The sequence below is a fragment of the Aulostomus chinensis genome, chromosome 6, assembly GCF_037954235.1.
Source record: "Aulostomus chinensis isolate RoL2024-O1b breed Wild chromosome 6, RoL_Achi_v1.0, whole genome shotgun sequence".
NCBI classification, from domain to species: Eukaryota; Metazoa; Chordata; class Actinopteri; order Syngnathiformes; family Aulostomidae; genus Aulostomus; species Aulostomus chinensis.
Genome location: NC_141325.1, coordinates 25,293,328 through 25,319,320, shown reverse-complemented (window position 1 = coordinate 25,319,320; position 25,993 = coordinate 25,293,328). Strand labels below are relative to the sequence as shown.

Below are 25,993 nucleotides of genomic sequence, written 5' to 3'. Positions count from 1 at the left end.
TAGAGGCACATGGCCAGCTTTGCTACTGCTTAAAGCTATTTGTGATGCAGCAGTAATGTCATAAGTTGACCAAATATATCCAACAAGTCGTAGCAACAACTGATGCAACCTGAGGCAAGAGCAAAGATTAGCTGTGCACTTGAGGTCATACACTGCAGGTGCCTTGAGTTACCTCTGTATTTACTTTTGAAATAATCTTTTCTCTTTCATTTAAGTATGGTAATACTTACATATTTTTGCTGTAAGGCTTTTGAATTGTGGGTTTCAGGTAATGTGAAAGAATGAATGAATAATCCAGGTATTGTATTTCTTCTAAAACCACCTTTCTCTTACAACTGTTATTGCTACTTTAGATCAATTTCTTTATTGAGGAGTCATTATGGTTTGACGTTTTAACACACTTAGTACATATACTGTGGATTTGTTTACGTATTTCTTCTGCTGGGTAAGTTTGTTCTTTTTGTCCCATGACTTTGTGGTACTTAGGACTCATTTTAAAAATACTTTTTTTTATGACATTTTAAACGCATAAAAAGAAGTGAAGTCAGCACAATCAATGAAATCAGCCACAAACCCGTCGTTCTAATGAAACAGCAATTTTCTGCACTGCCCCTTTAAGAATGTAGTCAAAACAAAGCGTGCTCTCGCCGGCCGCACGGAAGTGGATTTGTTTCGGTGGCTACCCACAATAGAGTGTGAGAAATGAAAGCTACTATAGATATAAAATCCAGATAGGTCGCATTAACGCGTAATACGTTTTACCAAAAACGTTTAATTTTTCCTTAACAATAAGTTGATATTGCATGAACTCAACGAAGGATAGCTAGCAAGGTTCCCTCACGCAGCCATGCCTCCCTATTCTGAACTGAGGAAAACCAACCACTTCTACTACTTCATCAAATTCACCTTAAATATCTATTCAATGCTGTTTTCGGTAAGTTCACAATCATTTTATTTACATGAGCATTAAGTATGCAAGATAAAGGTCTTCTCAACGGTGGATTTGATAGCAATCAACGCGAGCCACCCAAAAGCATCACCGAGAAGAACCTCATTCGGAAAACCCTATCTTTATATTCTATACGTTCCAGGTATAAACTGATTTCTTATAGGGTAAAACTTCAGGATTGTAGCATATCAATATAAATTATTGTACAATTCGGCATATTCTGATAACGTGAACTGCCATTCTTTGGGCTACACTTTATTTTTACCAACTAGATTAGCATCACATTCAAGCTAACGTCGCCTGATTTGGGCTCCCACTGACAGACGACGTATTGCTGCAATTTTATTTAAGTAAACCGCTCTGTTTTGGATATCAGACATTCCGTATTTACAATAACATGGTACCGTAAGCATATGAATTGTGAAACAATGTGTATGTGTGGTGGGGAATGCAACATAAACTCGCCCTATTTGCCAATGGGATTTGGTACCTGTTTCTGTGGGTACTAGCTAGCAGGTGAATGATTAGCTCGCAAGGCAAATGTCATTACTGTAGACACGATGCATCATTATTAAACCTCTGATCTGTGACGAATTCATGGCCAGTGGGCAGTCTTGTTATGAAGCCGTGCTCTGAGGCATTATTCATTTTATTTGCCTTAATAACACAGCGCTCACCGGCTAACAAACAGCACGGTGGTGCAGGGCGTTGGATCCAGTTAAAGGCGCATGTTTGTACAGTGTTTTGCCGACAGAAAATCAAAGCAATCTTAAAGCTCTTTGATTGTTGCTTGACTAGTCCCGGTCAATTTTGATGATGATTTCAATTTTATTGTACTTTATGTTAATGCAGCATTATTGTAGACTAAATACTCTATTCTGGAATGCTCGGAACATGAAGATGAGTCAGTATACAGTACAGATGTTAGATTTTGTCATCCTTTTTTTTATTGTATATTACATTTTTGAAAAGAGAACAAACAAAACAGGATTGCAGTCAATAAAGCTCATTAATTGTGTCATGTTTCTCTGTATCCAATAATGTTTTCGAAATTTTATTGTCAATGTCTCATGTAAAGAAAGACAAAATGAAAAATAAACTTACTTTTTTAAGTGACATGAAAAGAGGCAGTTATTACTGCTATTAATTGCTTAACACTATGAGCCTTTCCTTGATTTGTTGGTATCAAATTAGAACCTGATTCAACGCTATATTTTATTCTAACCAGAAAGGAGGGTTATTTTCCAAATGTTATGCAAGCCAGGGGGTGAGGCACATACACAATTTAGATCGCTAACCCTATTCTTTTACAGTGTGCACTAAAAACCATGGATGCAAGTGAATGACTTCGATAAAGTTTGGTTGTTTCTGTTTGCACACACCACCAGGAATTTGATCTACATCAGCATAGAACTTTGGTTTCGTGTTTTTGTTTATTGAGGTCAGTTTACCGTTTAGCAATCTTTTCAAATGTTTAAAGATTAAATGAACATCTTCCCAGAATAACTAGTAAAGAGAAAGAGTCGTCCTCAGCCTTCACCACCCCAAGTATAAATCCCCTGTGGTTTATCATGCTTCACCCATGTCACCACGACTCCTCTTTGATTTCTAGGGACATTGTGGATGTAATGTTCAATTTGCTCCATCAGTCTGTGATTTTCTAAGAACATATACGCGAAAGATAAGTACATTAGTGAATATAACACAAAAAACATAGGTGGTTTAATTCCATTAGCACTCCGGACTCCTTTTAATCTGATCAGCGCCTCTCTGCTGCAGTCTCTCTGTGATTTAGGAGCGTGATGTCCAGCTCAGCTCAAGTACTCTCTTGGCCCCGAACTAACAGTTTAGACTTAATTAAACCTATATTTGCTGCTGTAAGTTTAATTTTGTTCGATCTAATTTAAATTCTGACTGAAAGAAAAATGCAGGTGTACTTTAAATACTGTAAAACTGCATTCCACCTGCAGTTGTAAAAGAATATTGCAAACCTCCAAACCCATTCATATCGTAAATCAGACTCCTACTGTGCTGGGTTGGTCCTGGTCCCTGGGTCTTTGAACAGTCTCCTTCTCGTAGTCTCATTCATCAGGATCCATTCGCTCACTGATGAACATCCCTGACTGCTGTAATGGAGCAGATTTTATCTCCGCTTTAGGAAAATATCAGTTCCATTTTTATGAAGTCTGCTGCTGTCCTAATTAATGCCGCAGTGATAGTGAAATTGCTGACATGTAGGAACCGAGCCAAATGTATCGTTCCATGCTTTATGGATGCTTGTGAGCAGTAAATGATGAGGACAAATCCCTCTCTCAAGGCTGATTGCCTCTGTTTTTAAATGAAAATCAATAGCTGGGAGGAAAACACTGTTCCGTACTTGTCTTTATACAGCACTTTAATAACATTAGTTACATTAAAAGTCCTGCTGTATTAATTTGGTCAACATCTCTTGAAAAAGATCAGACTTTGTTAGCTTTGAAAATAAAATCTGAAGAACTAACAATTTAACTGATTAATCTGATGTCGATTTCTCACTGTCAACCAGACACAACTCGTTTTAAGGGGCCAACCAATATATTATTTGGGCCTATCATAGATATATCTTATCAGCCTTACATTTTCCAATGTGCACTGATATAAAAAAAAAAATTGCAACACATAAAATGCCAAAAATAATGCCTCTGGTGATTCAAAAATGGTTTAACGTCTTTTTTTCAGCAGAGAGCATTCCGGGACCTCCACCGTCTTTATTTTACTTTTTTATTTTGGTCGTCTAAATGTTCATGAATGACAATGTTAATTATCTTTTGATAAAGTCCATTATTTGTTCAAGAATTAGCCTTCTAACTTTCCATAGTCATATTGGTGCACAATAAACACAGAAAGGATCTTTATTTTAAGGCCAGCAAAAAAATCACTGTGTTGGTTGCACCGATCTGGAATTTTGGATTTTTTTTTCTCCTGTAAAATCAGTATGTGCTAAAAAAAAAAACAAAAAAACATATTGGTCAGGCCCCGCTTCTTTTCAACTTGCTAGTGTTTTTCATTTCAGTAGAACCGACAAAATCACAACTCAGTAAAGTCCAAACAACTATGGCCCATCATCTAGTGTTGGCTTGTCACTCACTGTGCTGCCGTGGCCACAGGTTTGTTGCACAGCGTATCAGCAGTCTGGGGCTTATCCTGTCTAAACCTCCTGACATGCAAGAGGAGAGGCTTTTCATTTACTGCATCATTTCAGTAAGTGGATGTAGTGCCAGTATCTGTGGAGCATTGTTAGATTAAATTCATTAGTCTGCATTTCAGTCGGGTTGAAGTTCAGATGTTTGTTGTCTGAACAAATTTTGAATAAGCTTCTTATGATTGATTCTTTTTCTGTATTTGATCTTTTAAAATTCCGCGAAAAGCCAGGCTCTACAGAGCGATGCAGCAACAAGTCCTAAAACGTGGTATTAAAATTGCAATGTCAACTTTGTTTTCAGGAAATTCAATACCTTCAACGTTTTTCTCTACAGCAATTAATGTGTCATACAGGTGGATTTGAAAAACCTTTTGGTGTATTTGTATTAAATGTTGCTTGACACGACTACAGATGCTTTCAATGACATAAAATATCATTCCGCTGAAAACTGACGAGGCGCAAACCCAGCATAATCATAGTTTTCCACAAGCAAGTGCATTTATGCTTCAAAATCGCAACAGTCATGTTCCTCAGTAAAGGACATGAGGTGTAAGTGTCGTAGGCTTCTTTTTTGACCGCAGTCTTTTATTTTAGGCAATAATCCCGTCCGTTATAAAAATCCCTCTGGCTTTAGCAGGAGGAGGCCCATGGCGATGCTGCCTTCTTGGTTTTGTATACAAAAACATCATGCCTGCTGTAAGCATTGCATTAAAGATGGAAAGTGGAAAACAAAACAAAGCAACTTTAAAAAGTACGCTTTATAAAGTCTTATTATTTCAGGCAGTCGTCATATCATGTCGATGAATGTAAAGTTGAGAAACTCAGTTGTTTGTTCTTGATCCCCTTAGTTGATGGGCCTCTGTGTGCTGTGTGTGGGGGTGTATGCTGAAGTGGAAAGGCAGAAGAATAGAACACTGGAGGGTCTTTTCCTGGCTCCTGCTGTGGTGCTTATCCTGCTGGGCCTGGTCATGTTTACCGTGTCTGTGGTGGGCATGGTTGGATCCCTCAGAGACAACAAGACCCTTCTGCACATGGTAAGCATGATGGCGGAGCATGTCAATAGAATATCTTTGTGTCAAATTGGATCATGAGATATGATGAGATTTCAAGAAAGGAAAAGTCTATTTACAGATTTATTATGACAGGTGCTTCTGGGTATAAATATGTGTAAACACTATATATTTAATAATCATCCATCTATTTTCTGTAGCAATTTTCCGTTAAGGGTCGGGGTTGAAGCCTATCCCAGCTGACACTGGGCGAGAGGCGGGGTTCACCCTGGGCAGGTAGCTAGTCTGTCACAGGGCCATCAGGAGCAATTCGGGGTTCAGCATCTTGTTCAAGGACACTTGGACATGGTCATTGGGGGATGTGAGGATCGAACCAGTGACCCTTCGGTTGCTAGACAGCAACTGTACCTCAGAGCCTTGCTGCCCCCCCCCCCCATATATATATGTTTTGTTGTTTATTAAATATTTGACTTGGAAAGGTATCCAAAATTTTTTAGATAAACTAAATAAAGTATTTTATGGTAATAGATTTTTCAGCATATGCAGCCTAACCGGTTGGTACTAGTCTCGTGTTTCAGGTACTGATACTTGTACCAGGACAGATTCCAATGTGAATGGCCTGATCATTGTTGTTGTTAAGACTATTATAGCACCCGACAGAACATCTCATCCAACCTTCAACACATCTCACTGGAGAAATATTATTTGTCCAAAGTTTGCAATCGAAGAAGCTCATAAGACAGTGATCAACTAGATTGCAATTTGACTCTGGCCCGGTTGTAGTTTGATCCAGAAGAAGAGAGGTGGAGTGTAACAAGCTAGCACTCTCGACTTTGTCCCTATACAGTTCCTCTGTGTTCTCTGTGTGCTGCTGCTTCTCCAGGCTATCGCTCTCACCACAGCGCTCATCTTTGAAAAGAAGGTAAATTGTTGCTCACACAACCTGTATATTTGCTTATCTTATCTCTTCACAGTAGCCTCCAGCCAGCATTGGCTGACGACTTCATTGCAATTTTCATTCTACTTCATCACTTATAACAGTGATCTCGTCTCCTCCGTGCTTGTGTCTTTCCAGACGTCTGCTTTATTTCAGAGCAGTATACGAGAAGGAATTAAACACTACTATGATGATCTGGACTTCAAAAACATCCTGGATTATGTTCAACAAAAGGTAGTGATGTGTTCAATTGTGACATGAATAATAGTAATGTTTAAATATTGTGAAAATTATGTGTTTAACCTTGTTTGTTAATAAAAGTACTAAAAAGAATTCTATCAATTAGCTTTGGGCTACCATCCTTGCCCTGCTTTATATCCTTTTTTTTTTTTAATTACTCACTTCTGGGCACCTGCCTGTAAAGACAGAGTGACGCTTTAGAATACACCTCAAATACATTGTTATACATTATTATTTGGACATCCTCGGGCCTGTAGAGCTGCAAAACTCCAAGGTAAAAGCAACAGCAGCATTAGAATATTAAGTGAAGCTGATCCATAGTAGCTCCACTGATGTGTACTGGCCTCCTGCACTGGTTGATTTAATGTCAAAACTATTTGGATTTAACGAGCATAGAAAATAGTCACCGTATAAGCTTTTTTCCAGTTTGTAGACTTTCTAATGAAGCATCCTGAGTTTTTTATGGTCATGTGTGTCAGTATAGATGACTATAAATCATGCTTCCTGGCTTCTGCTCCTGTTTTTTACTGCCTGTAAAAATCTCTTCTCTGCCCCGCCAGTGTCGTGCCTGGTATAAAAATGTTAAGGTGAGATAACGATGATGACAGAAATGGAGTTGTATTTAGGAAACATTTGAACTTTGATTGAATTTTCACTGTGCAAAACTTTTAAACGATAATCAGAAACTCTGCAGGCTTTACTCAAGCTCCCGTTTCTCATAGCAGATCTCTCTACATTGACATGCACAGAAAAATCATTTGTTTACTTGTCCAACTTAATTTTGTTTATGTTACTACAGTTTTATTGTTGTGGCGGGGATGAGTATAAGGACTGGGGAGTCAACCAATACCATTTCTGCAATGGCACTGGTCCACTAGCATGTGGGGTTCCATATACCTGTTGTGTTCGTAAGGTGAGTGCTACATACAAAATACAAGATGCCACATCAACCCACTAGAAAAATCTACTTGAGGTACCTGTGTTACTACACAATGGAGGGACTGACATCTTGTACGTAGTCTCTGATGTGTAAAACCTTCTGCCCGCTTGATGTTTAGAATTTGTAAGAATTATGACTTATATATTATTAATGTTCCCCAACGTGAGTTACACTTCAGTTGCCAGCAGGCAACACAACGCACCACACTCTCCTTCTTGTTTTCGACTGGTCAAATGCACAATGTCAGACTACAGCACACATCCATCAGGGAATTGAGACTGAGCGTTTGTCCTGTGTGAAGTAATTGAACTCCACTGCTCCAATTGCTCTTTTTAAATTCCACCCTGATGCAGTATCGTTTTGTATTCATTATCCCGAGGAAGGAAGGATATCTTTCGAAGGCCAGATTGTAATAGAAAAGAAAATCTGTTCCAACTGCGCAGCACTTTTTGATAGCTGTTTACTTTTATAATTGAGGATGCTTTCCATGCTTAACTACATTTTCTACTTTAGGTTTGGCTACACATTAATTTTTTTATATCTTTAAGGAAATATACTTATATGTTGATTAATGTTACAATATCTGTAGTCCATTATGCCTGCTGTTAGCTTTTTTAGTACTGGTTGTAAAGTCTCGTGCTGTGTGTGGTCAAATGTGTAGTTTGAAGTGTTAGAATGTGAAATAATGTGAAATTGCCTGGCACGCAAATAATGCGAGCGATTCTGCATACGCATCACTGCTGCTGGCTGGCAAAATGATCTGTAAAGTGAAGAGTGTTTTTTTGTGAGGTAGAAACATTTTATACATACATGAATTTGTGCGTCTCTTGAAATCTTTGAAAAGGCCAATAGTGTCCCCTCATGACAAGCATGGAATCTTTTTAGGGCCTGAGCCAGAAGGTACTTCTGGCGAAGACCCTATTATGTTTTTTTTTTACTTTTTCTACACATTTGCATGCCCCCCCCCCCCAACCCCAACTCCCACACTTTAATTATTTCTCTGCCTCTGTAGCAGACAGAAAGATAAAAAATGATTCTCGTTAAAGCAACGTAGATCTTTGCCCCACTTCTCAAATATTTTCTACCGGTAAAAAGCTAGAATGATGCAAACTTACCTTTGGTTGTAAAGGTAGTGCAAGCCATAGGGAGCATGAGGTCTAAAGGGGCTGTGGTAGGGAGGCGCGGCTCCTGACGATGACTGAATGTGAACTCAGGGTTTGACACACATAGAGTTTGATCTGTGGTAGTACTTCTGTCCGGCATCAACTAAATTAGAGCTGCTATGATTGTAGAAATCATTATGCTAACTGCTCTTAATTTTTTAGTCAGCGCTAAATGATGCTTACACCAGTTGAAATGACAAATGCTCCATTCTCAGCCTGCCTGTGTCTGTTCATTTTTGAGGGAGGCTCGACACACTCAGTGTCTCTAAGTCTGTCCTGCTAACAGGAGACATGTTGTAATTTAAAACAGTATGGCTGTCTCTATATGGAGTTCTCTTTAAATGAAATGGTGGACCCTAGGGGGCATCACTGTGCTCCATATGTCTAACATCAGCCCCCTCCCTCACCTCCAAGCACTGATATTGTCAGTGGAAGCAGTGTAGCCATGCTGGAGAAATGAATGGCAGAATGGTCCAATACTCACTCACTCTCTCTCGCTCTCTCTCACACACACACACACACACTCACACACACAGAGTGCAGAGATAGAGGAGTTTGTTATAGGACATTGGCTAGATTTCTTCTGTTATCAGTTGCTACCTGTCAGGACTACAGCCTTGTTGCTAACATGTGAGTTCACGCTCTGGCAGGCAGGGGACAGGTACATCCCCTGGTGAGGAGCGTTGTGCTGTCACACTCTGGATGTCCCCTGGTTTAGTCTCTCATCATTTCAGCTCAGAAGCTCCTTACTAACTCTGTCAATGTGGGGTCTTTCCACAGGTAGGAGAGGTCGTAAACACTCTATGTGGTCACCAGACTATAAATAAGCAGGTAAGACAAAGGGCTGCTTTTGTGTATGGGTTTTAATCTGGATTAGTTACCAATCCCAGATGGATTATACAGTGAAGATGAGACCAAACCAGTTTAGGATCTGTTCATTTGTTATCATGCGAGGAAGTACAATATCTGGACGATCTTTGCTTTCATCATCATTAATCTTCCTAAGTAGCATCAGTGTTTTAGGTCATTATCAGATGGCAGAAATGAGTTTAAGCAACATTTCACCATATAAATGGTCTTTTTTATTTGAGAGGGCAGATTTTCTGGTAATTATTGTGAACATTTTTAGATTAAGTTACTCGACAGGGAACATCTATTTTGGTTAATGCAGCGAGCTAAAAACTTGGAAAATCTGGACTTTTTTTGTTCCAAAATCCTATAAAAAAGTTTGTCATCGAAACTTAAATTGTTAAAGTTGAAACTTCAAATAAAACTTTTTCTAAAAGGTACTTCATATTGGGCAACAAAAGTTTACTTCTTGCTACATACAAACAGGAATGTAGAACAATTTGGGAACAAGAAAAGCCCCACAAACTAAAATGGATAAAGAATTTCAATACTTGAATCTGAATTTTTTTGTAATTTCTTTGGATTCGTCCAAGTTCCTCAATAGAGTTATAACAACAACAAACATTCCATCCTGTTGTCACATTGGAGATTCACATAATAAATGGAAAAAGTAAGAAGGACCTCTTGGATATGTGTGTGTGTGTGTGTGTGTGTGTGTGTGTGTGTGTGTACGTACGGAGGCAGGGCTGAGTTGCCATCTGCCAGCAGACAAGGACAGAAGCAGCGCAGCCATAAAGACACTCACAGTAGAGGTGTAGGCTGTAGCTTCTTTATAAATTGCCCCCATATATTGACAAATTCAACGATAATCCACAATTTGAAGTTGTTTGGCAAATTTTAGAATTTTGTCTTTTATTTCCCCTTTGCAGAAATCATGGAAGACCAGTTTTGATTCATTAATTAGTCCTCCTGCGGAGGTCATAACTGGATGCTACATGAATAAATAAACTAAAGCTCAATTGTAAATGTATTGGTAGAGAAGTTACTATTAAATACTAATAATAATTGCCCCAAATTTAAAAAAACAAAAACAAAAATCACTTTTGGTACTCTGGAGCAATATTTATGTATTTGCTTCAGTGTGCACACACAAGAATGTCAGCAATGTGATACACACTTTTTGAAATGCGGATGTAATTAAATCTGCTTTGTAAATGTTTAATGAAGAAGGGAAATGTGTCGAACCATTTATTAGGATACGCACGATGCATTTATTGGTGAGGAGCTAGACTTACTTTTATTCCTGTCATATATTTATATTTTTTTTATGCAAAAAGTGATTCATAACAAAATTATGGAAGCCAGTTTGTCATTAAACTGTATTTCTGCACTCATCATACTGCCACTTGTAGGATGATGTGACGTGTTTTTTTTTTTACTCGTTTTGTTGTTGCAAATGAAGACTGCCTCTCATCACAAGTTAGATTTAAGCTGACCAGCTTTTTCATCTGCCTCATGCTACCTAATTACCAGACCTTCTCCTGTGTTTGTGTGTGTGTGTGTGTGGGGGGGGGGGTGACACTTTCAGAGTTTTAAAGTTTCTTTATAGAGTATAAATACTCAGCTTGAAATGGAAAGTTTACTCTCCCTCTGGTTTGTGAATCAGCGTGAAACCCTGCATGAGGTGATCTACGTGCGAGGCTGCATCCACGCTGTCAACCTCTGGATGAGTGACAACATTGGAATAACCATTGCACTCTGCTGCGCCATTGGGCTGCCACAGGTAATTTAAAACTCAGGGCACCAACTCGCTGCAGCTCAACTGTGTTTGAAACCCTCTTTCCAACCAAGTGCACCTCTTATTCAGCCTTGATTTTTGAACTGAGAACGTTTTGTGAGAGCTGGTCTGCATTTTAACATTCAACCTCATAGAGCTGCCTTGCCAATCATCTCTAGGTTCTGTGCTGCATTAGAAGAGCTTCATGCAGGGAGCACCAGCACTTCTGGAATTCTTGATATTGTCCGGGGAAGTTTTTTCTTCCTTTTAAAAACTTTACTATTTGACTCGCTCTCATTACTTTTCTGCTTGATGGGTTTGGAATCTGTCTTCCAATCTTTGGGCTCCATTCATGAAATGTCCTTATACCTACATTTGTTCTAACACACATTCTGACTTTTTTAACCCTCAATTATTCTCGGGATCTGTAATATGAGACCTGCTACAACTGGCTCAGAGGACTAATCACAGTCATTTTTACACAAGCTGCAAGATATTTGGTCCATTTATTTGTGTAGTTTTTTTTTCCAGTCTGGAACTTCATTAACAGACCAGGGGCCTCATCCACCGAAGGTGTGTATGCCCAAAAACCTGGCTTACACCCTCTTCCACATTCCGAGTTACCAAGAGTGGATGATGGTGAGACCGTTGCAACCTTTCATGTCTGGCAGGTGACACGTAGAGGTGATGCTGCAAAACAGTGAGGTTTGAAAATAATCAATCCTCTAAGTGATTTGAAACATTAACACATCCACGAGTGTGCAATTAGGTATGTGGATGTAAAATCCTGTGCAAGGCGCAAAGCTGCCACGAATAACTGTCACAGCTTAGGTCCTATTAGGAGACATGAAAACATCTAACTAGATTCATTTATTTGTTTTGCCCGTGATAATTACAGGCTTGTCATCCACCCCAGATAGGAGCTGCTCCGTGCCAGCTATGTGGTGATGGGCTCATTTACCTGTTAGCAGGTACATAAGTACATTTGCAGTAAGAGCTGGTTTCTATAAGTACTCTGAAGCATCCCCCGCACACACTGACATAAAAACTAAATAAAACTAAAAACCACTGTAAGTCATCTTTGCTCTTTAGATGAAGAGAGAGTGCATGATGCACAATAAAAAAATACTGGCTCAAAATATGGAAGTGCCCCAGTGTGTGATGCGAAATTGTCATGATGCACATTACATTAGAGATACGAGACACAGGGGCAGGAAAATAACCATTTCTGACATTAAAGTTTCAAATTACTGAAGTGAAATTACACAGAATTGGTTTATGGTAATTAGCTGAGGTTGGTCTGATTCTGCTGTCAGAACGCCGACTTCATAATGTGAGACAAAGAAGCTCAGTGAGAACAGAAATGTCTTGATGTGGTTTCTAAAGTTATGTTGCTTTTTGAACTTAGGCCCCGCCAGTTGTCCTCCGCTTCACCTCCACCTCCGAATCGGACCCTTTCTTCTTTAGTTCATGACCGTGGTTCTCTGACCCAACACATTGACAACCTCGCGTTCACACTCACCCTCGTTGTTTTATCTTTAACCATTCATGCCAGGTAGCATTTTCTTCCTAGTCCTCAGCATCTCAGTCTCTCCTGATCAGGAAGGGAGGGGAGGCCCATGTGCAAGGCCTATTTTTAGTAACTTGTCTGTCACAGAAGAGATGGGGGGGGGGGGGGGGGGCTCCTGCATGTGCACTCAACTTTGCACTAATTGTATGAAGGAAATGTGCTTGGATTCATGTGTGCACAAGATTTCATACAATTAATGTTGTCTAAGAACAGATGGTATATAACGTAGACCCATGGTATAGAGTGGTGATGGTGGTTTAGACGCTGACAATTCATTGATTTATTTGACTTTCTATTATTTCACTCACTGTAGAGCTGGGTGAAGTGCATTGATTTGCTTGTCACTCACTCACTCACTCACAGCTTGAATCACGTGTTCTCTTAAAACAAGCACACAAAACGGCATCTTCCAGCGGAGAATCATCCTGGGGATACCCACCTCCACGTGGATGATGTGCTTCATCTCGTCGCGCCCCCCCAGCGCGAAACAGTGGCAACAATTCTATTTAACTTCTACACAAACTGCTGCACCATATGTTATCAGCGTGATCGATCTGCTGTATGTGAAACTATCAATGAGGCATGTGGAAGATATCATGAGTTCAATTTGAGCAGTAGAGTGAAACAACAGTGATCTGAACCTCCAACCTCTCTGGTACTGGCAACTATGAGGAGGAAGTTTCTGTCCTGCTGTGCTTTACTTTTGAGTTTTTAGGGATGTGCAAGCAAAGTAAACCGTTAACATTTACTGATTTCAGTATAAAATCATACGTCTATTTGTGAGGTCTCTGGTTGAAGTGCACTGACATTTAAATTGTTTCTGGATAAAGTTAGTAAAAGAAAACCAATATGTTCAATATCTGGCTGGGTTTTGTCACATTTTATAACTTGAGTGACATTTTATTGCATTTATATGAGCATGTGCCCACATCTCCCTGCAGCTGCTGGGCATCGTCCTGAGCTGCGTCTTCTGGAACCTGCTGGTTGAAATGAGCGAGTCCCCTGACATGGTGGACTTCAAGCTGAAGAGGGGCGAGTTTGAGTACAGCGAGCTGGACCTAGCTGGCGCTGGGTGGTGTATGTGCCTGCCCAGGGATGGCGGTTACCTGCCCATCCCTGCCTCCGAGCCTGAGCTGGACCCCATTGACATTCACCTGGAGAAGCTCAAGAAGCAGCCGCCTCGCACACATGCTCAACTCCGAGAACTGCAGCAGTCCAGATCAGCCACTGGGCTGGATGAAGTGGACGTAGGCCGAAAGCAGAAAAGGGAACACTGAAGGGTCTTTTTTGCCCTTTCTTGCCTTTTGGGTTTTGCCTTTTATTTCTGTCATTGTAAACATTGCATTTGTTGGAGTTGTGTTGCACTACTAAAGGTTGAAACTATCTGTTATTGGATCAAAATTGTGGTCAGCTGAAGGGATCAAAAGTACTTTGGCACTTTGTCGGTGAATTTGTTTACACTAAAAGAAAGAACAACCTGCGACATTGGCTTTTTAATGCAAATGTTTTTGTCTTCTTTGTGGCGGTTGATATTCAAGGATTTTTGGTATTCGATCACATCTTATTTAATTTTTTTAGCCTTTGAAATTGAGCTATGTCTCATGTGCTAAAGCTTACCTCAGGCTGTTTTGACAATAGCCCAGTAGTCAGAGGATGGTACTATGTTGTGTATAAAGTAATGGTAGCTTGAAAATCAGTTTTTCAGTGTCTGAGAAATAGGAATAGCCAAGTAAGTCTTGCGTCTGTGACGGATGTGTAAAATCTGTGTCATTTTTTCTTCTCATGATTTCAGTTTGAATTTGTGCAGATTAGTGTACATTATGACTGACAGTTGTGGAATAACATGGGATGCATGTTTTGTACTGTATATGAAGTAAGTTATAAAAGGAAAAAAAGAAAAAAAAACTCAGTTTCCATGCAGGGGGGTTTAAGTCGATTCCATTTTTAAATTCAACTTTTTATTCCTTCCATCTTTTAAGGGAACAGCTATAGGGATTATCCAGACTACAAAACCAGTCAAAAGCAATTCTATGACAGTTTTTTTGTATCTGAGTACTGTTTGAGCTTCCCCCTAGCTCCTGCCTTGTATCAGCACTACTGTTCTTGTCAATAAAGCTGAATTTGTCTACTGATTTTTATGTCAGACTGGTTGTTCTTTTTTTTGTGACTGTGTGGGCACAGAAACATATTAAACACCATGAATCTCTGCTGCAAACAGAAAGACAGACTGCCTCAGGAGACCATTTTCTGCTACTGCCTGTTTTTAACTCACCGTTAATGGAGGAGATGAGATATAATGATAGTTTTAACCCAGGCATGTTTACATTGAGGCATTATGATGATATGGTGATTAATGTGCATTGTTCTAATTTTATTTAATCCTACTGTAACAATTTTTGTACTTTACAATTGTTGCATAGTGGAGTACATGACTTGATCTCAATAAAAACAGTACAACATCTATTATACTACATGAAATGAAGTTTTTTTTAGGTTATGTACATTAACACATGTTATAACCCCTCAAAGTGAGTTTTAAATGAAGTAAACAAAAATTTTGTCTCAAAGTAATATGGAACATGCAAAAATTATGAGGCAACGAAGTGTGAATTATTTTGAACGGACATCAAAGTACTCCCGGACTTCTCCAAAGCTGAAGTTGTCTTTGGGCTTCTCTCCTCCCCGGAGACAAGAAGAAAGTGTGCTAAACCGCATGAACACTAATGCACACTAATAGTCTTTTAACGTGACAGCGAGAGGTAAACTTGACTGTAGAAGGTAGAATTCCTACATTTTACATTTATTTAATATATTATTTAAAATATTTTACAGATACATTTTATTTTTTTTTTATTTTAGAATTGAAGCCCCTGGTGCACACATACAGGAGTCAGACAGTGATATCTATCATCTGGTCTGGCCCGGGGAGGACTGATAAGGAAGCATATTTCCACCAACAGAAGGATGCTCTTTTAAATACCTTGAATACTTCTCCAAATATAGCACAAACATCCATTGGATTCATGGATGAGGTCAAGGTCCCTGTGGTATCACCTATTATGATGTAGTATTATAAAGTATAATCCATCCATCCATTGTCTTCCCCTTATTCCTACATTAAGGGTCGCGGGGGAGCTGGAGCCTATCCCAGCATCAACAGGCGAGAGGCGGGGTTCACCCTGGACAGGTCTCCAGTCCGTCGCAGGGCCAACACATATAGACAGACAACCATTCACACTCACATTCATACCTACGGTCAATTTAGAGTATCAATCAGCCTCGTCCCCTCTTGATGTCTTTGGGTGGTGGGAGGAAGCTGGAGTACCAGAGAGAACCCACACAGGCACAAGGAGAACATGCAAACACCACACAGAAAGATCCCGTGCCCGAGCCGGGACTCGAACCCGGAACCTTCTTGCTGTGAGGCCACAGTGCTGACCACTGCACCACCACTATAAAGTATAATCTTAATGTAAAAATAACTTTGAGTACAGTATTTTACGTGAACTGTAGAGAGGCAGAAATATATCGTAGCTTGGGAAAACGTATTTGGTTACTTTTCACCATGGTGACAGCAACTGTGGCAGAAAAAAACCAAATACAATAATTCACACTGATTGATAGACACAAATTAGCCAGATTTCCAGGTACATCTGTAAAAGTGGGTCTTGTTCTCCACCTCCTCTTGTATGTCCTGTTTCACACTCTTCCTCATTAACATGGCGATTCAATCCCAAGCATGTGAATGCAACCAGCTCTCTCTCTTCATACTATTCTCTTTCATTCCTCACCTCTCTTCCTTCCTGATGATGAGGAGAGAAGGACAGCGGGGAGAGGAATGATTATGGGAATGGAAAGGCCTGAGTGGAGAGCGGGACGTGCATACATCCAAACGAGCAGTGATTATGATAACGTGGAGATGAATTTTACTGTCAATCAGGATAGGAAACACACATAGGCACACACACACAAATACACACAGTTTCTGCACTTAGACGCTGGAGAACTTGTTGCTAAGAGTGCTCTTACAGAACTCATAGTAATAATAATAGCCCTTACAATGAACAGGATTCTTGGAAAATAGCTCTGAGCATTCATTGCAGAAGGCAGCAGTACATACTTGTAGGCAAAAAGGTAGCCATATGCTGCATATCAAGGCGTATATATATCTGTGTGTGTGTGTGTGTGTGTGTGTGTGTGTGTGTGTGTGTGTGTGTGTGTGTGTGTGTACAAAGGTGCAGCATTGCTGCGCAGAGAATTAAATATTCGTCAGGAGATGGTGATCAGACCGCGCATAGACGTTCTTGCATTTCCAGACAGTATCGGTACCGTTTCACATCACAGTCCATCGTCTACATACACAACCTCCTCCGTCCTTACATTTGCAACATCACCAGTCGTAGTCATGCTTTCACGTCATATATATATATATAGAGAGAGAGAGAGAGAGAGAGAGAGAGAGAGAGAGAGAGAGAGAGAGAGAGAGAGAGAGAGAGAGAGAGAGAGCCATATTACATTTTATGAAGGCACTGGTGTCTTGGGGGTTGGGTTCTAAGGATGAACTCCCTCAGCCACTGGCCTTCCGACACTCTAGCTTAGGTCCAGCTCCTCTGCCTCAGTTAGAGGTGGTGGTGCTGGGCCACCACCCGTTTTACGGGCATCTGCCTTCTTTCTGTTGGCTGAGTAGAAGTCTGTGTTTGTTTAAATAGGCTTAATTATTTAACAGAACATGATATTGATGAAGACATTTGTGTATGAAACCAGAATTATGTTGGGGATAAAACAACATAATTTACATATATATTTAATTTACAATGCAGAACATGGGGTACCCATGAGATGGTCTTACCTGTTTGAATCATTTTTTTATGCTTCATTTTAAGTTGCTGCCAAGTGCGTTTCTCCCCCGCGGTATTGCATCTAAACGATATAAATTAATGCGCTACCATGTAAGCAGCTTCCTCCGTAATAATCATGATTGCAAAGGACTACATTTAAACTCACGCATTGACCGGAGCAGCAATGTTCTTCCACGCCATCTCTCTCTCTTTTGCAGCTGCAGCGGTGTTGCACTTCTTTTTTAACGCGTGTTGGAACTCTTCATATGATCGCATCAAGATTTCCAAGTCCACTGACGTGAAAAACGAAGCTCTCCGCTTCTCCGTCGCCATGGTGACTCGGTGAATCGGGGCTCCATTTATGCTGGCTTTTTAGAGTTGTCGTGATCGCGCTTGACCCCAGGTGAACCTACTCCGAGTTGCTCAAACTGATCCAAATCCGCTGTTCTGAAGCCGAAAATTCGGAGTTTTCTATCCTATGGAAGATCAACTCGGAGATCAGGATAACACTCAGGGTTTGATGAACTTGCTTTGTGAAACAGACCCCTGAGTAGTCAAGATTCAGGGTTAATGCAAGATGTCTGAAACGCCATGAGGGGATTTCTTCAAAATGGGGGGGGGGGGGGGGGGGTGCATTCAAAGACTGGATTAAATGTGTGGACAAACATGTATTTAACCTGCAACTGGACTGACTGGTGGAGGAAAACAATCATCAAGGTGGTAGTTCTTCTCCTTCTTGATCCCTCAGTTCCCTCAGTTCAAATTGCACATTTGTAGAAGTATATCATTATAGAATGTATTAACGGATTGTTTCGACAATGCAAAGTGTATAGAAAAAAGCATCAAAAGTCCGAGATGACACACATGGACTTATACATGACCAAAAATCCTCTACAATCAGAAATATCTTTAATATTCTTTGCCACTCTTTGTTTTGATAATGATATTCCAATGATCCATTGGCATAAACCTCATCATTTCTAATTTTCTAATAGGCAATGACATCAGCAGGTCTCAACCTCGTCTCTCAGTGGGGCAGACACGTGTCCACAGCTGTGTGCCCCCTTGATTGAATTACCTACGTGTCTGGATCCAGTTAGGCAATCTGCAGTCAATTTCACACTAACCGCTCCAAGTACCGTGGGATAAAAAGACAGACTTGATACTTTTTCCGGCGGCAGCTCCTTCAGGGTATCAACACCACAGATTTCTTGCACAGGATGGTTACACACAGGCCTCACATCATCTCTTTCCCCGGTGTCTCATCCTCCTGCTTAACCACTTCATAGATTTGGGTCCCTTGATAGCTGCACCTCTTTGTGTCTGCAGTCCCACTCCATTAGGTTTTAACAGACTAGCTTTAATAGCCTTTTTCTATTCGTCTCTGCTCTATGACTTCCTACATCGTGATGGGCGGCTGGGGTATTATCATGGTCACCATCAAGTGAGCAAGCGTTGATTGATTTATTGTTGATAAATGGGAAGCGAGTGTGTCGATGTCATTTGTCGTTTTGAAAACTTAAAGGGCGCTCCCCTCTCGGATACTTTGAGCCGTCTGTGTTTCATGTGTTTTTCAGTGAGGACGCGTCATTTAGTTGCTGAGTGTAACTACTTTCCCTCAGTGTGACCTCTCTGCTTCCATTAGAGTTACTCATTTTCTCCCAGAGGCGCTTTCAACCAGCTATTGAGCCAGAGAAAGGTGGGAAATGTTGCTCTAAATTAAAGATGAGGGTGAGATGTAAATGCATCCATTAGCATGTTTATGACTTTAAACCTTTGTTCTGTTTTTGTTTTGTTTTTTTGTTTTTTTAATTCAGTTTAACAGAAATATCATTCAATTGTTGGGAAATCAAGACATGAACATCCAAGCAACAAGTCTGTTATAATTCCATGGACCAAGATAAAGTTAAGTATCAGACTTAGTTCTCCCCCACGGAAGGCTTAAGTACCATCCACATGGAATCCTCTTGAATTCCTATTTTTCCTCCAAAAAGAAGGTATTCAGGTGGCCCTCACGGTGAGCCTCACCCTGCCCTGACGTTATTATTATTTAGCATGCTAGGATTAGATATGTGTGGCTGAAGCCTACAAGTACGGGCAGTGAAAGATGGGAAAGAAACAGCCTCCACTTGCAGAGGTTAATACCTGGCAATGGGCATTCAGGCTGAGAGCATTGTGTTAATGCAGGTAGAGAGGGGATTTTTGTGCAGCGGCCAATATCTATAGGCAGTAAAAAGCCAGGAAGGCCATCATGATGTGGCTCCAGTGATGATGATGATGATGATGATGATGATGTCAGGTGGATGACCCCTCTGGTCCTGAACGAAATATCTCAACTACAACAGGAGGACGTTCGTGGATTAATCCATACTCACCCCTGACTACAGGACAACTATCTATGTTCAGCTTTTGGTGAGATGTTCATTCTTTATCAATCGAGTATTTTAGTCTGGCAGCTTTTAGAAATCAAGACGAAAATAATTAGCTTGTTTCATATCTTCATCATATATTAAAAAAAACTTTACTCGTTGTTGACGATTAAAAAAAAATTTCATCACAACGTAAGTGTTTTAAGGTGTTTTGAAACACTTACACTGTCACCTCACAGCAATAAGGTTCTGAAAGTTGTCCCGTTCTCCCTGTGAACCCTGGGTTCTGCAGGGCTCCAGTTTCCTCACACAGCCCAAAGATATGCAAGTTAGGTGAACTGGAGGCTAAATTGGCTGTAGGTGTGAATGGTTGTCTGTCTCTACAGGTCAGCCCTGTGATTGACTGGTGACCTGAACAGGTTGTGCCCCGCCTCACGCCCAATGTCAGCAGGGACTGGCTCCCGCTCCAGGGTATGAGGTTATATAGAATAGATAGATGGATGTGTGTCATGATGGAAATGTCTTTGTGAAGTGGAAACGATGACGTGTTGGAAATGACATGTAACGTATAGCTGAACAAAGACCATTTATTTATAAATGAGCTGAAAACATGTTCAGTTTAATTCTTTTAAATAAACAGAAATAAATGAAAATGAATCAATTCTGCATAATCGGACTCTATTAATCCTATTTGATAGGAAATCATTAAAAAAAAAAACAGTTCAAGTGTCTATGTACAAACTCTTGAGTTCTGAAAATCTCCTTCTGTTCTCAAAAGTGTGATTAGCATTTGAGATCCTTAACAACACACCCCCTCCACCATGAGGGAGTTTTATTTTTCATCTTCACTCAGAGGAAATCAGCCAACAGTGTAATACGCCTCCAGATGATCTTCAAATCCGTTTCGACTTTCTCATGGCGCAAGAACGTTGATGTGCAATCAATCATGACAGCATTAACTTTTCCCACCTTTAAACTATGATATGTCACTTTTTATGGTTTTACTGGATGAATACGGAATGTACTGGTAAATGACATTAAACACACACTAAAATGAAATAAACAACAACAAAAAAATCCTCAATTATCTGTGTTCACATGATCTGCATGTACCAATGAGTGATGGCTTTAAATGCCTGATTATTCACAATTTCTGTTTTCACAGTGGACAATATAAGAGTGGTTTGAGAGAATTATTATCAATTTAAAAATATCCCATACATAACATAGAAAGTCCACAATCCATGGCCCCTGGGATTTATTGTCACAGCTTTGGTGATCTTTAGTGGACCTTCAAAGAGCTGCAGGCACGGCTGTAAATTCTGCCTGCTGGATATAAACTGGACTTGTGGTGATATGCCTCCATGATTTTTGCTTGTCATCGTGACCTTTGACAAACCGAAGCTCTTCAATTCATCTTTGAATTCAAGTGGATGTTTTTACTATACCTCATTTTAACACATTTCCTCAAGATATTTCTGAAACATGTTAATAGAAGTCCCAGTGGACATTTGAGCCATATTTGTGGAACTCTACTCCTCCATCCACCATCATTGTTGTCACCCACAGTGTGTTTTCACAGCGTCCTGTAACTTCCTGTCCTTTAGCATTTTTTCCACAATGCTACATATTGACCTGCTGGAACAGTGCTGAGAGATTTTCTATCACTAGTTGATGTCAAGCATATTCCCCAAACAACTTCCTGCCTGGAGCTCTGTGCCTGGTCCCCATTATTGAACTGGTCATGACAGAGAGAGAGAGAGAGAGAGAGAGAGAGACAGTCGGACAGACAGAGACAAACAGAAAGCAGCTTCCTCCCCTTTGCTGCGTTCGTCCAATTCAATAGTTGGATGCTTCTTCACTGGTATGTTTTCATTGATGCAACCGTACGAGCAGCAACGACCTTTTCTCGTTTCACTTGATCAAGCCGACAACTAAGACAGGTAAGTTGTCTTATCCTTTTACCTTCTTCTTTTATTTGCTGTGCTGTTAGTTTTCTTCTCTGCGCATCACTGATTCCTCATTCTGTCCCTCTGCACTCTGAACTCCAACAAGTGCCATTTCATTTTCTCAGCTTGATGAGTCAAGAGTTCTAAGTTTTTCCTTCCTGAGCAGCAGGTTGGGTATATGTTAATTAATGTTGATGTGAGCACCCCAGTCAGTGGTGTGTGGGGAAATAAAAATAGATGTGTTGCCACTAAGCAGACTTTTAGGTTCTTAAAAAAATGTTGCATCTGACTTTGTCATTATATTTGAAGTACTGAAAATGTGAATCTTCATCTGCAGAGGGCCAATGTATCTGAAATAAAGGCAGTATTGAAGCTGCAGGCAATCCGTTATTATTAAAAATCAAAATTTGAATATTAAAATTAGTGAGGCCACATTTTCTAATGGTTTGAGCCTTTCAAGGTTAAAAATACCACACAGCAGCATGTGATTATTGTTCTGTAAAACATTTTCAAGCTTTATTTCCACAGAAATCAGCCAAGTGAAGAAAATCTTATGAGACGAGCATAAAAAATACAATAATTAAAAATTTCATGGGAAGTTGGTCAAACATACAGTGATTTCCTTTGAATTTAGAGATGCACTACTGAGCAGTATTTATCCTGATAATCTCTCTGACTTTATCTACACACACACACACACACACACACACACACACACACACACACACACACACACACACAGAGTGGTGTGTTTTCATCACCCTGGGACTTGCATTACCCCAAAAAATGATTGCTATTATGAAGCAAGAACACACAAACACATCAGACCCCCTTATATATTTGATGCACTGTGCAGATAGTGAAACTGTTGTTAAATTAAAGTCTTTAAGTGTACCATATATGCACGTTTGTTGGTGCTTACCAGTTACTCATGTACCGCCTCGGTACATGAACACATTATCACGTGCGCACGTGAGCAAGTTTATGTGAGTTAGCTGGGGGTTTTGGAGGCAGGGTAACCCATCGATCAGCCCGTGAGGGAGACGGCCAGCAGCTTTCACTCTGGTTGCCCACTGAGTGTGAAGGACACTGATGTGACAGTGCTAATTACAGAGGCAGGGAGCCAGCACTACAAACATTCACAGCAGCAGCTTAACATATCTCTGCTGAACTGAACTAAGCTTCACTAGGCACTTTATGTCTGTCATCCCTCTGGAGTGGGTTGTATTTCAAGAGGGTTATGCCAAAACAAGATAGTAGCCTACGCAAAGAGAAAAGTTGAACGACACGCAGCTTTGACAGGCTGGATAAAGAAACCAGACATGCTTTTTGAAGAGAGAAATCAAGAACCAAACAGCAGTTCAGATATGTTCAAAAGCTGTTTCTTGGCTTCTGCGGCTGGTACATTAAAAAAAAAAGAAAAAAAAGAATGAATGCAAATTAATGAACACAGTTGAAAAAACACAAAGAAATCTCATAGCTACTTTATAGAAGAATATCAATAATAGAAACAAATACACAGTTTAGTTTCACTCATGGTGTTTTTTACAGTATGTAAGATTAAACTTCTGATTTAGCAATTTTGTAGGACACGGGGTCATTCATATATTATTCGAAGCAATAGGTAACAATAAATGTAGGTACAAAAGTAAATTTGGTTTGTTCAGTACAGGTTAATGTGTCCTCTAGTTTATCAAACCAGGAATGATCACTTGACTTGAGGCTACATGGCTATTTGTGTAGATGCATCCACAAATCTTCTTCAGCTACTAAAGAGTTTTGTTGGTGGTGGTGGTGGTATTTCGTAAATAGTTGTTTAATTCATGACTGGGTCCATTGTTAATTTTCCAATGAAGATTTTCATGGTCACTGCTTAAAGCTAAAATGGCTAACATGTTAGCAATCAGTCGATCTATTCAAACCTATGGGTTAGGGTGAGATAGATAGATAGATCGACCTTTTGTTTAACTGGTCCCTTGTTTCATTTATTATTATTATTTATTAATATGCTGACTTATAATTTAACAGGACTCAGCAGCAAAGACTCCTACTAGACTTGTACCGTATCTCTGCCTGAGTACATCTCCATCACTTCAACAATACTCCACTTGTACCCCAGCTTTCCCATCATGTCGTTAGACACACAATGTTTGCTGGTATCCAAGCTGACAAGGAAACCTCCAAAGTGTTGATACTAATCAACTGGACTATGGGGTCAAGTGGATTTGGATGTGGGCCCAGGTCCCCGATTTGTCAGGATCTATTACTAACAATTGAGCTCACTCAGTTTCATGCAATATAAAACTGACTATGCTTTTTCATGGCATGACCCCCTAGAAGATGATTAGTGTGGTCAGAGAGAAATTCCTCTGACTGCCAGTTCCTAACTGGGAGGCTTTATGGATCAGTCATTGTACACTGGTTACCCCTGTTCTTTTACTGATCACAAATGAATAATCTGCTGTTACAACTGTCATCCAAAAATGATCATTGTGTGACAGACCTGTGTATTGACTGTGTATGTTCTGTCTCTTAACAGTTTGCAGCTGTAGGCCCTTTACAGTTTCTGTTTATTATCAATTTAGGCCGCATGCAAAATATCAGGGTTCTAGCCCACCTATATGGAACAGGGCCATAATTTACCCGTCATTTATTCTGCAATAAAATGTCAAAATGGCAGCTTTGAGAAGGTCCAGTGAGTAGATACTTCCAATACTAACAGCAGTTAGCTTGTAGCCAGAAGAAATACTAGCAAGACAACCAAAACACCTGCTTTTGTTGCATTTTTTAATGTTTAATGTCATGCTAGATGAATAATGTGTTAACACATAAAAAAAGACATTTTTGCCTTCAGCAAGTTGGTCTTTCTCTAGTCCTACAATATAGAAAATTTTGAGTGCATTCATCAAGAATGGGGATAGAATGATAGCAAGAGACATAGTAAAAGGCCAAGGCATTCTAAATAAATAAATAATTATAAACAGTCTAGAGGTTTGAGCTCATTTTATTGTACAGTACAATAAAATACAGTACAAGAATATTACACTTTCCAAGTTCTTCGAGGAGCCAGAAACCGATAAATACAGCTTTAAAAGATCTAAGCCACCATTGCTAAATTAAGTCAGCCTACAAGAAATATTGATGTTCTGTATGTCTGTTGATGTTGAAACCAAAGTAGTTGTTCTTCACACTTCTGATTTATAATCACCCATATAGCTATACATACAGTATGTTCAGGCTTGATCGCTGGTGCTTGTCATAGCTTCCCTTGGAAAAAAAAAAAAGCTATGGGTAAATTTAACTGTAACATTGCATTTAGCCTGCAGCTGTTGTGCATTATGTACTGTGACTAACCTCTCTTCAGTAGAACCGGGTGGCCCTAAACATTGCTGGTGGCGTTCAGTGTGTGAACTGGTGCCATGTGCGATACGTTACACGCACATTTGTTTTGATTAAGCACATTTCCATTGAATTGGCCTCCCTTTTAATTATTTTCCCCATTGATCTGCACTGTAACCCAACATGCAGGTCAGTGAACAAGATCCACAAACACTGCTTCTGCTATCGCTGCTGGAGGCTTCCTGAAATTGAGTAATCACACACACACACACACACACACACACACACACACACACACACACACACACACACACACACACACACACGACACAGAAACATGTTTACAGCTATAATAACTCGTATGTATTTAAGTGGACATACAGTACACTCTGAAGGGAAGGCATTTTTTGGAGGCCAACCTGGATAGTGGTATCTCCATGGGTTCCCTCGGCTGAACGCAAATGGGGTTTTTACTTCAAGTGTTTGATCACTGCTGAGAACAAGCTCTGTGGCAAACGTGGGGTTTGCGACTTGTACATTTTGTCCAGCAAGATAAGATAGAAGATCATTTTTGGAGTGTAAATACAATCATTGCAACAACAAAGCAAACATTATGGTATGCATAAAGTACACCATGGACACCACAATCAGCTTTGCATTTCTTCTGCTTTCGGTATGAGGATGTTTGTGTCATGTTCAGTCGTTTTATCTGAAACACTCATAATTCACTATTACTCCATGGAAAACAACATTAAAATCTTTCAAGCAAGTTAAAAACACCTTCTTTCAGACACTCAACAGAAAACCCATTTTAAAAAAGTCCCACTCTTCAATTGTGCCTCTCAAAGATTTTTCCAACATTATCAGACCAAATAGATCAAA

General features: G+C 40.0%; 2 protein-coding genes across 5 annotated transcripts in view; both read left to right on the top strand.

The window, feature by feature from the left end:
* The first annotated feature begins 630 nt into the window (after positions 1-630).
* LOC147260543 (tetraspanin-15) lies at positions 631-15,019 on the top strand. 4 transcript variants are annotated; one of them, XM_086207160.1, is made up of 10 exons: positions 631-934; positions 4,979-5,164; positions 5,988-6,062; positions 6,216-6,311; positions 7,117-7,230; positions 9,201-9,251; positions 10,936-11,052; positions 11,565-11,730; positions 11,945-12,017; positions 13,558-13,692. In XM_086207160.1, exons 1-9 carry the CDS (start codon positions 848-850, stop codon positions 11,992-11,994), a joined length of 942 nt encoding a protein of 313 aa, XP_086063286.1. In that variant the 5' UTR covers positions 631-847; the 3' UTR covers positions 11,995-12,017; positions 13,558-13,692. The 4 variants fall into 4 exon arrangements, with proteins under 4 accessions (XP_086063286.1, XP_086063285.1, XP_086063288.1 ...); XM_086207159.1 differs by lacking the exon at positions 13,558-13,692 and having other exon boundaries at positions 11,945-12,726; XM_086207162.1 differs by lacking the exon at positions 13,558-13,692 and having other exon boundaries at positions 11,565-11,751; positions 11,945-12,002.
* Positions 15,020-21,652: 6,633 nt separating this feature from the next.
* The window catches only part of slc4a5a (solute carrier family 4 member 5a), a 42,769-nt gene continuing 38,428 nt past the window's right edge, over positions 21,653-25,993 (top strand). The window contains exon 1 of the mRNA XM_086207155.1: positions 21,653-21,766. The gene's annotated coding sequence lies outside the window, so the exon portion shown is untranslated. The remainder of the gene's footprint in view (positions 21,767-25,993) is intronic.